The sequence below is a fragment of the Schistocerca piceifrons genome, chromosome 3 (genome assembly GCF_021461385.2).
Source record: "Schistocerca piceifrons isolate TAMUIC-IGC-003096 chromosome 3, iqSchPice1.1, whole genome shotgun sequence".
Classification (NCBI taxonomy): domain Eukaryota; kingdom Metazoa; phylum Arthropoda; class Insecta; order Orthoptera; family Acrididae; genus Schistocerca; species Schistocerca piceifrons.
In genome coordinates, this window is record NC_060140.1 from 503,476,940 (window position 1) to 503,488,755 (window position 11,816).

At 36.3% G+C, this 11,816-nt stretch overlaps 1 protein-coding gene across 1 annotated transcript in view; it reads left to right on the top strand.

Moving 5' to 3' along the window:
• The window catches only part of LOC124788540 (1-phosphatidylinositol 3-phosphate 5-kinase), a 407,657-nt gene extending 396,357 nt beyond the window's left edge, over window positions 1-11,300 (top strand). The window contains exon 30 of the mRNA XM_047255810.1: window positions 10,695-11,300. Within this exon, the coding sequence (XP_047111766.1) occupies window positions 10,695-10,819 (125 nt within the window). The 3' untranslated portion in view covers window positions 10,820-11,300. The remainder of the gene's footprint in view (window positions 1-10,694) is intronic.
• The last annotated feature ends 516 nt before the right edge of the window (window positions 11,301-11,816 follow it).

Sequence of the window (11,816 nt, forward strand, 5' to 3'; positions counted from 1 at the left end):
TGACTGTATTTGTCCTCAGAATCTTTCACGGCAGTTTCCTGAGTAAAATCTTCTTGGTTTTCAAGGCACATTATTTTGAATAACATCCTAAAGCTTTTCAAACTGTCTCAGTTGTTGATGATGAAACATGTCACGGTGTAAGACAAAGCTGCTAAGTAATAATCTGAATCAAGACTGAAGCACTTAAGTTTGTGTAAGAGTACAAATAAAGTGAAAAGGGGGAGAAATTACCAGCATAGATTGCTGGTGACCTGCTATAACAACATTAATGAAAAATGTATTCTTTCAATATACTATGTAATAGATTAAAAATATATGTAGTTCCATGCACCAAAGTGTAGAATTATTGAGGTTTTTTTGATATGTTGTATGTTGGAATTGTTCTCATGTGTCAAGCCACATGAAAGCGCAAAAAAATTATATGAAATTTTGACAACATGAAGGTGACATAAGTACATGTGCAGATATTTTTAGTCTAAAACTATCAAAGTTTTTTCATTACAAAATGTATGCCCAGTGTGACCAGAATGTCTTTGTCAGTTTTCCATTGAGACTTTATCTTGAGCTGTAAAATACTTTTTGGTGACACAGGAAGTCAGATTACGTTGATAGGAACTGAAACTGGAAATCTACAAAATAACTAGAACAACACATGAAGACAGTATAGTGATTATTTTTTTGTAAAAGTGAGGCAACAGTGACTAGTTTCACTTTGCTCATCTTATTCATTTTCACTATAAGAGCAGCATTCATTATAAATGCTGCAGATGAGCAATTGTGTTTCCTCAAGGGAGGATAACAGTTTCCACAGCTGCCACCATTCTGGCAAAGTAATTTAGTTTCAGTCAGGTCAAAAGAAATTGTTAGTGTTGATATGAATGACTCTCTCCAAACTGTCATAATCATTGTACTTAGTCACATCTGTGATGGCTTCTTCCTCATTACAGATAATTCACACTGTGTTACTGTTTGAACTATTGACCACTACTGATCTTGGAGTGTGGTCACATACACCTCTGTCAGTTCAGTTAGTAAAACAAATGCAACCGATTTCTTAAAAGTGCATAATTTCTAAATACTACTACAAATCAGTCTGACCAACATGAATTGTTTGAAATAAAAGATCTGAAAGTTTGTGCAAATAAATATCACAAATGTTGTTCACTGGTGCATATTTTGAGCCTAAACTCAATACAAACTTACCATTATTTGCAAAAACCTGCACCAAATGTGCTTGAAAGAAATGTCTAAGTCTGTAGACTGATTCATGAGCCCCTGCATAATGCAGACAATACTATACCATTTCTAAATTCTGAGTACGTATGCTTAAAGAAGTCACTTTTTGACAGTCCACCAATAAATACAACTCACATCTGTTCATTAAACCACAAGTAACTATAATTCGCAATTCCAACTAATCCACCAGGAAATCATGAAATCAAACCAGAGCCCAAGTAAGATTCAACTCTGAATCTCTGTCAACTGCTGAAGGAACACAGGTGAAAAACACTAAATTCAGGCCAAAATGTACAGCTGAAATGCTGTGCAGACTATCACTGGTCTGGTGTCCTTCATGGTCCAGAACTGAGTACTACTCCAACTCTGGCCAGCTGTTATACCTTCAGGCTGCAATTGCTATAAGTACAAGTCATTAGGTTCAGAATTTACACCAGCAAAAATTTATTAATTCTATATTGTTCACATTGACTAAAATCTAAGTACATAAGATGATGTTTATATGCTGTGGCTAAGTCATTTCTCCTCGGTATCCTTTCTTCCATAACTGATAGTCCCACAAGGCATGCAGAAAGTAGGAGAGAGTACTGAGTACTATCAGAAGTGAAGCTTTGAGGATGGGCTGTCAGTCATGCTTAGACAGCTCAGCCAGTAAGAACCTTACCCGCAAAAGCCAAAGTTTTGGATTCAAATCCCAGTCCAGTACACAGTTGTAACCCTCCAGGATGTCTAAGATGCCCACTTCTGTGCCAATTATTTTGAGATATTCCAGTAAGCTACAAATTGAAGAGTTCAGCCACAATTAATTAAAAAATAATTAACAGGGTTGCACAATTTTACTAAATTACCAATAATGCTGAAAACTTCTTATTAACAAACTAGACAGCAAATCATTTTTACAAGAAATTACCTTTTCTTTCTGCTGTTAAAATCTGTTTATCAGAACATGAGTAGATATAAATTGTTTGAAATCTTCATTACAAAAACTTCAACTAACTCTAAATTAGCAAATAAATCGTGTGAACATATGTGGGCAAGTCAAGAAGTAAAGACAATTTCTTTCTGTTATATAGGTTGACAGAACTGACTCAATAATGACATGTATTAACTTCACTGTTGTTCTTGAGAAGTAGAGGTATCACTCCAGTGAACGGCTCTACTAGTAGCGATTTCAAAGAATTTTGTTATTAATGTTCCATTGATCAAATGCAGCAAAGAAGAACTTATCTGCATAATGCAGCTGCAGTGTGACAATTAATTGGTGAGTGAATAAATCAGTTGAAAAGTGGATGTTATATATGTTTGACATACAGAATGTGAGTAGGCCATTCACTTTGAACACAAAAAGGGAAATTGAGACAGCTGGATGATTGCCATACCAGAACTGATGATATTGTGCATTAGTTGAACATTAGCTGTGGTTCACCATTTGTAATCATACTCAATTCTCTGAAGTGTCATAAAATTAGTGCTCATTGGGTATCATGTCAGCTGACAAACAAACACAAACAGGAATGCTTAGAAACGTCAAAATCATAGGAAGGAGAATACTTTCTCAGTCACATAGCAATTATTGATGAGATATGTGTGAAAATCTTGGTTTTGAGCTGCTGGAGTACCCAGTGTACAATCTTGACTTGGCTCCACCTGATTTTTACACATTGCTTCTATGAAGAGGCACCAACGTGAGTCCAAGTTTTTGTCAGATCATGAGGTTATGGAGGCTGTGAAAGTCTGGCTGTCCTAGATGCCACAAAGTTTCTTCCAGACTCGAATTAGAAAGTTTGTCAAGTGCTGGAGTAAATGCATAAAGGGTTAGATTAAGCAGGGAAATAAATATTGTTACTTGCAACATTATATTCCTGGTGGCAAATTTCTTTTTAAAATTTACCTTTACTTTTTGACTTGTGCTTGTATATTACAAAACTAGTGTCTGGTATATATGAAAGCAAATGCTGGATTCTTATTGTGTGCAGCTGTCATGTTTAATTATTTGGTTTTTGATTGGCTTTGCATATAATTGCCTTTACAGGCACGAAGTGATGTTCCAAATGTAGATGAGAATATCAGCTGATGAGCTGCACAAAGTTTTTTAATCTGAGACTTTGACCATCTTTGTACTTTCTTTGGTTAGAGCTATTAATTATACAAGATTTGACCTGTGCCTTTTTCTTCACTCATAAGAGCTCCAATTAATTTACTTTATACAGATGGTATTAAATTGCTCTACACGCCACACTCTTTAAAATGGTGTATCACAATTCTCTGTATTTTGTAAAGTTGCTGTGGTATGGACTTATCTCAGCAGCATTCACTATAGCTTCTCACTCAAAGCTTTCAGTCACATGTCAAGACACACCCACCTTAGTGTGTGCATTCTGTGCATAAAATCAGGTTATGTACAACATGCATATAAAAATTCACTGTTTTCAAAAAGATCCACTTTGTGCTATTTTGTGACCACTCACATAATGACACACCAAGAACCAATTGAAAACAATGATACCACATGGAATTAATACAAAGAATGTTTTTATCATGACAGGACATGAATATTCAGGTCCCAAAACATTAGAAATTATGATCATCTCAGTACTTACAGTGTGTGTGTATTCATTATACATTACTTGCACAGACTTGTATTTTATTTCTTATAAATAGGAATTTAAGTAGTTGGGATCTAGATAAACTGAAAGAAACAGAGGTTGTAGAGAGTTTCAGAGGGAGCATTAGGGAACAGTTGACAAGAACAGGCGAAAGGAATACAGAAGAAGAAAAATGGGTAGCTTTGAGAGATGAAATAGTGAAGGCAGCGGAGGATCAAGTAGATAAAAGGACGAGGGCTAGTATGAATCCTTGGGTAACACAAGTGATACTGAATTTAACTGTTGAAGGGAGAAAATATAAAAATGCAGTAAATGAAGCAGGTGAAAAATCATACTGTCTCAAAAATGCGATGGGTGGGAAGTGCAAAATGGCTAAGCAGGAATGGCTAGTGAACAAATGTAAGGATTTAGAAGTATACATCACTAGGGGTAAGACAGGTGTCATGTACAGGAAAATTCAAGAAACCCTCAGAGAAAAAGAGAACTGCCTTTATGAACATCAAGCTCAGATGGAAAACCAGTCCTAAGCAAAGAAGGGAAAGCAGAAAGGTGGAAGGAATGTGAAGAAGGTCTATAACGGCAATGTACCTGAGGGCAATATTATGGAAATGGAAGAGGATGTAGATGGAGATGAGATAGGAGATCTGATACTGTGTGAAGAATTGGACAGAGTACTGAAAGACCTAAGTCAAAACAAGGCCCCTGGAGTAGATAACTTTCCATTAGAAGTACTGATAGCCTTCAGAGAGACAGCCATGACAAAACTCTTTCATCTGGTAAGGAAGATGTCTGAGACAGGCGAAATACCGTCAGACTTCAAGAAAAATATAATAATTCCAATTTCAAAGAAAGTATGTGCTGACAGGTGTTTGAATTACCAAACGATCAGATTAATAAGTCACAGTTGCAAAATACTAACATGAATTCCTTACAGATGAATGGAAAAGCTAGTAGAAGCCAACCTTGGGAAAGATCAGTTCGGATTCCATAGAAAAGTAGGAACATGCAAGGCAATATTGACCCTATTATCTTAGTAGAGAAGTTAAGGAAAGACAAATCTACATTTATAGCATTTGTAGACTTAGAGAAAGCTTTTGACAATGTTGACTGGAATACTCTTTTTCAAATTTTTAAGATAGCAGGGGTAAAATACATGGAATGAAAGGCTGTTTACAATTTGTACAGAAACCAGATGTCAGTTATAAGAATCAAGGGGTACAAAAGGGAAGCAGTGGTTGGAAGGGAGTGAGACAGCATTGTAGCCTATCCCCAATGTTATTCAGTCTGTATATTGAGCAAGCAGTGGCAGAAACAGAAGAAAAATTTGGAGTAGAAATTGAAATCCATGGAGAAGAAATAAAAACCTTGAGGTTTTCCGATGACATTGTAAATCTGTCGGACACAGCAAAGGACTTGGAAGGCAGTTGAATGGAACAGACTGTGTCTTGAAAGGATGATATAAGATGAACATCAACAAAAGCAAAACGAGGATAATGGAATGTAGTTGAATCAAATCAGTTTAGGCTGAAAGAATCAGATTATGAAATGAGACACTAAGTATTAGATGAGCTTTGCTATTTGGGCAGCAAAATAACTGATGCTGGTCGAAGTAGGATATAAAATGTAGAATGGCAATGGCAAGGAAAGCATTTCCAAAGAAGAGAAATTTATTAACATTTAGTATAGGTCTTTTCTGAAAGTATTTGTTTGGAGTGTAGCCATGTATGGAAGTGAAACATGGATGATAAACAATTTAGACAAGAAGAGAACAGAAGCTTTTGAAATGTGATGCTACAGAAAAATGCTGAAAATTAGATGGGTAGACCACGTAAATAATGAGGGAGGTACAGATTGGAACTGTGGAGAAGAGAAATTTGTGGTACAACTTGACTAGAAGAAGGGATCAGTCGGTAGGAAATGTTCTGAGACATCAAGAGATCACCAATTTAGTATTGGAGGGAAGTGTGGAGGGTAAAAATTGTAGAGGGAGACCAAGAGATGAATACACTGAGCGGATTCAGAAGGATGTAGGTTGCGGTAGTTACTTGGAGACGAAGAGGCTTGCACAGGCTAGAGTAGCATGGAGAGCTGCATCAAACCAGTCATAACTACATACTATCAGAATTATGGCCCAAATTCTCACACCAGATCAGTTGCTAGGGCTGGTATCTTGAAAGGCTACTTCCTTCTCTTAAAAATATGAGGTTGAGTTGGTGACGTTTCCTTGTCAGTACCACATCATTGTTTATTAATGGAATTATAATCATTTGGAATATGAAACAAAATTAGTGGCTAGGTTGAGGATTTCCTGGTAGCGAGAATGTAGCATATTTTCTTGGATGGAGAGTCATCGACAGATGTAGAAGTAATGTAAGGTGTATCCCAGGAAAATATGTTGGGGCCCTTGGTGTTCATGTTGTATATACTGTAAATGACCTGCTAAACTCTATTATTAATAATGTATGACCTACTGCAGATTACTGCAGTGATCTATAATGAACTGCTGTCTGAAGAAACTGCACAAATATTCAGAGAGGGGGGCCTTATGGTAAATATTCATAGAGAACTTGATAACACTTCAGAATCATGCAGAGATTGGCATCTTGCTTTAAAAGTTTAGAAACTTCGCAAAATGCAGACCTATAAGATGAATACAATAACAATGAGTCACAACAGGAATCAGTTAGCTCATACACATATTTAGGAGTAACAATTAGTAGGGATCTGAAATGAAATGATCACATAGGCTTAGTCAGAGACAAAGCAGGTGGTAGAATTTGATCCATTGGCAGGATTCTAGAAAAACACTCTTAATCTACAAAGAATATGGCTTACATACATGAGACCAATGCTAGAATATTGCTCAATTGTGTGAGACACACACACTGGGTAGTTATTGTATCCAAAGAAGAGAAACACAAATAATCATAGTTTTTTGTTCTTTACCCAAACTAGAGCATCACTGAAATGCGGAAAAATGTGAATATGTCAATTCACACCAGATATCCCACAGAAGCCTACTTACAGAGTTTCAAGAAGCGTTGTTTTCCTTGGTTTCATACTCAAATTGAATGCAAGAAACCTTAAAGTGTGTTACAGTGGGAAGTACACTCTCCTAAGCACTTCACAGCAGATTGCAGAGTATAGATACACAAGATGGGGCAGAACAGAATCAACAAAAAATTATTTCTGAGAACTACATTCAATGGCATTTTTATTTCCATGAGGTCTTGAAAATTCACCCTGGTGACGACCAGAGTCATTCAAAAAAGTTTTCAAAAACTCTTCTCAGCATATCTTGCATTATTCCAGCGATGACATCTGTAGTTGCCCTCTTAAGAACTCCCAAGGTTTTCAGTCAAACTTTGTAAACCTCTGCTTTGAGATATACCCAAAGCAAAATCATGGGGGCTCAAATCCAGTTAATGATGGGCCATGGAATAGACCCTCATAAGGAGATCAGGTGGCCAGGAAACTGTTCTTGCAGATTCAGAAGGATGTAGGTTGTGGTAGTTACTCAGAGATGAAGAGGCTTGTACAGGATAGAGCAGCATGGAGAGCTGCATCAAACCAGTGTTGGACTGAAGATCACAACAACAACAAAAAAAGAGCAATCATCAGCTTGACTATTGCAATTTTTTTTACTGTAGAGATTTACAACATATGTATATATACATTTCATACACTCTATTCTATGGCAATAATAATAATATGTTCATTGAAATTTGTTTTTCAAATTCTGTTATTTTTCTGACTAAACAAGTTTTTGAAAATGGCAACATAAAACTTCTGTGAGGAAAATAGATTTGTTTGTGTAGTTCTTGTGTTTCCTTTCTGTGAGAGTGTGAAATCTAATGATAAGAAAGTAGATTTGTTAAAATTTTTAGGCTTCCTATTAATGGAATTAATGTATAATCACATGCGAGGACTTGTCATATAGTAACATTGCATAACACTTTAAATATTTTTGTTTATTTAGACTCATTTGCAGAAAGCACATTTAACAACATAATTAGTGTTATCATACTTCATCATTTCTATAACTGAGAATAAAATGGATTTCTGGTCAACATAGCAAAGTAAATGTTACTATGAGAGAAGGACATCCGACAAATGTCAGTATTCTCTGGTGAATATCAGCATTCATACATTCACTTGGTGTATGTATGAAATATGTACTAAGTATCATTATTTTCCGTTTACACCTCTAAATGTCAAGAGTCAACTTGCACCAATGGTGGATGCCGAACAAAAATATTTTGCTTACATTAAGACAAAAATTCAGTTATTTAATATGTGATACATGTCAAAACATGAAAAATAGTATTACTATATTTCTCAAAATAGAAGAAAGCTTAAGAAACAGCACACATAAATAAACTGTGGAACCTACAGTGAACAGCACATTGATCATCAGAAGAGAAAATAATACCAATAATAAACGTAAATTATGTGATTAACCTTATACCGTTTTACTTTTACTAAAATTTAAAGTGTTACCATAGATTTAACTGCATAATAGTCCTTTGCTTTCAAAGCTAAATTCATTGTGGAGTACTTATTTCACAACTACAGCCTTGCCCTCCACTCCTTGACTCAGTTTTCATTGCTTCTCTCAGCAACATTCTTGATAATAAATATCGTCTAGGAAAAGTAACTTTCCTTTACAAATCATGAACAGATTACAGGTGAAAAGCTGCTTGAGGATGCTATCTTTGTTTTCTATATTTAGAAAAGTCAAAGGCTTTTATTCCAACAACAACTGCAAACATATTTTAAACCATTGATCAGCATCAGGGACTTGTATTCGTACAGTCTCACCATAGTATTTTATAGTACTTTAATTGAAAAACTTAAAAATAATTGTCTTGTTGTTTACTGACAATTAATGTACATAACTTTTCAAAATAAATAAGTCACAGCACATTAAAGCAGCCATTCAATATAAATATGGATATTTGATTTTAATTTTTTTTTTACAAATCTTGGATACAACAGCAGCCCTTACACAGAGAGTATTTAAGAATCTCAACAAACAGATGCCACATGGTCTCAGTCACAGGACAGTCGACAGTTGCCACCCATTTCATACCAAGAATTCCCTTCTATACAGCCTGGCCACCCGTGGTCGTCGCATCTGCAGCTACAAGAAGTCTCTCTCTAAATATACCGAAGGTCTCACTGAAGCCTTCAATGACCGTAATTATCCTCCCATCCTTGTACAAAAACAAATCTCCCGTGCCTTATCTTTCCAGTCTGGCCACTGAGGAGCATTCCCCTCATAACTCAGTACCATCCAGGACTGAGCAACTGAATTACATTCTCCGCCAGGGTTTCAATTACCTCTCGTCGTGCCCTGAAATGAGAAATGCCCTACCCACTATCCTTCCCACCCCTCCTACCATGGTATTCTGCCGTCCACCGAACCTACACAATATACTCATCCATCCTTACACAACCCCTGCTCCCAATCCCTTACCTCATGGCTCATACCCCTGTAATAGACCTAGATCCAAGACCTGTCCCATACATCCTCCTACCACCACTACCTACTCCAGTTCGGTCACTAACATCACCTATTCCATCAAAGGCAGGGCTACCTGTGAAACCAATCATGTGATTTACAAGATAAGCTGCAACCACTGTGCTGCATTCTATGTAGGCACGACAACGAACAAGCTGTCTGTCCGCATGAATGGCCACCGACAAACTGTGGCCAAAAAACAAGTGGACCACCTTGTAGCCAAACACGCTGCCAAACATGATACCCTTCATCTCAATGACTGCTTCACAGCCTGTGCCATATGGATCCATCCCACCAACACAAGCTTTTCTGAATTGCGTAGGTGGGAACTTTCCCTGTAATACATCCTAGGTTCCCATAACCCTCCTGGCCTCAACCTTCGTTAGTCACTGTCCTCACCCATCCAGCCCCCTCCCTGTTCCCATTCCAGCACTACACAGCCATAATTTCACCACCAAAACCCAGTCTTTTAATTTATTCTTATTTCTCTCCTTTCCGCTACTTAACCCCTCCCTCCTCCACACCTTCTCTCCTACCCTCCGTCTAAACTGCAACTCTTCACTGTCCGCCATTCCCACCATACTATCCCTCCCCCTCCCTGCCTCCGCCTCCTCCTTACCCCCACCCAGTCGCCACTCCCATCATGCACTGGTGCTGCTGCTCGCAGTGTAGTTTCAGCTCTCTGAGACTGCTGACGTGTGTGCAAGCTGCGCTTGCGTGTGTGTATGTGTGTCTACTGCTGACAAAGGCCTTAATGGCTGAAAGCTATGATTGTGTGAATCTTTTTATTGTGCCTATCGCGACTCAGTATCTCCACTATATGGTGAGTGAGAACAAAGAATTTGGTATTTTTCTCATTTTTCTCTATCTCCCCTCGGCTTTTAATTTTGCTCGCCACCACAGCTCATTTGTGCTTGTCAGCAGCAATGGGTCAAATGTATGATAATATGACCACATATCTGGTCTTTCACTGATGTATTTGGTTGTGTCAACATTCATTGTAGAATACTAACATTGTCTAATTTCAGTCTTTCATGGTAACATTATCATTATTGTGCTGAATGTTTAAATTTCTTAGTGACAGTGTAATTGATTTGAGAATTATTTCTTTCCTTTATTTAAAAAAATTTATGCATTATAGCACTGTACTTTATTATGCAAGTGATATCAGTTTGCAGCCACTGGGCATTATTATCTCTAGTGCCTGTACATTAAGATTATTGAATGTAAGTATCATGCTATAAGAAAGAAATTGTTGCTGATTCAATTTTAGTTCTATTTTTATACCTGAAGAAATTTTATAATGTCTCATGGAATATTGGTTTCAGGGACTGTTGCTCCACATAAAAGCTATTTGATTACACCAATTTTTCTAAATAGTGGTCTATGGAAAAACAGTGAGAAGCCTATTTATGAGAAATCAATCATTTTTGACATGTGTATGAAAAATTAAAAAGGATTACAATGATTTCATTCCATTCTGTGCATGATGTATATTGTCATTTTATACAGTTCCTTAGGTTTATTCAGATACTAGTCTGTGATATCTATTTCTGTTTTCTATGTAAAAGTGCTTCAATCAATCAGTATGGCCATAGGTGTTTTAATTAGTTCAGACTTTCCCAGTTGGGCTAAATCTTCAAGGAAAACGATGGAAAACCTGAATAGAAGTCTTCCAACTGAGTTTTCTGGTCAATAATTTACAAAATAGTAATGTTGTGTAATGTTCATGAATATGTACTGGAGATATGTTCTCATATTATGTGCATTGGATTAATTACATTATAAATATCATTTGTTATTGCACAAAACAACAAATTGACAGTCATGTCATTTCCTTTGATCACACAAACCATTTTGTGAGGAACTCAAAAACAGTTACCATAAAATGGGGTGAACAGCAACAAATTTGAACTTTGATTGAAAAATTTACTTATTGTTTGTCAAGTTTAAAAAAAAAGAATACTACCCAAAACTCAGGTCTGTATTACTCTTATCAGCTTATGATATTATTATCAAGTATTTTCTTTCAATAAATTAAAAAAAAAAAAAAACATTTAAACATGGTGTACCTAATCACCCCGCAAATAGGGGTGAATAGAAACAGTGTTATAAAACTATCATTGTTTCTTTTAAAAGCAAAGAGAGGTTTATAAAAGCTATGAAATATATTTTTTTCTATTATGAAATAAACAGATAAACGTTTATTTCAAAAGGTAATGGTTTATTAATTTTAATAGTAAGTAAAATATACAAAAAAGTTTGTGTCACATGGCTAATCTATTCAAACTTAAGGTGAATAAACAGAACACAGCTGTTTACCATGAACCTGGTTCTGTATTATTAATAAAATGTTAAATCAGACAGATCATCCTCAAAACATAGCATATCTGTGAAATGAACACTTGAACTGAGAACCGGCGATGCCAATTTAGGACGACATCATTTCT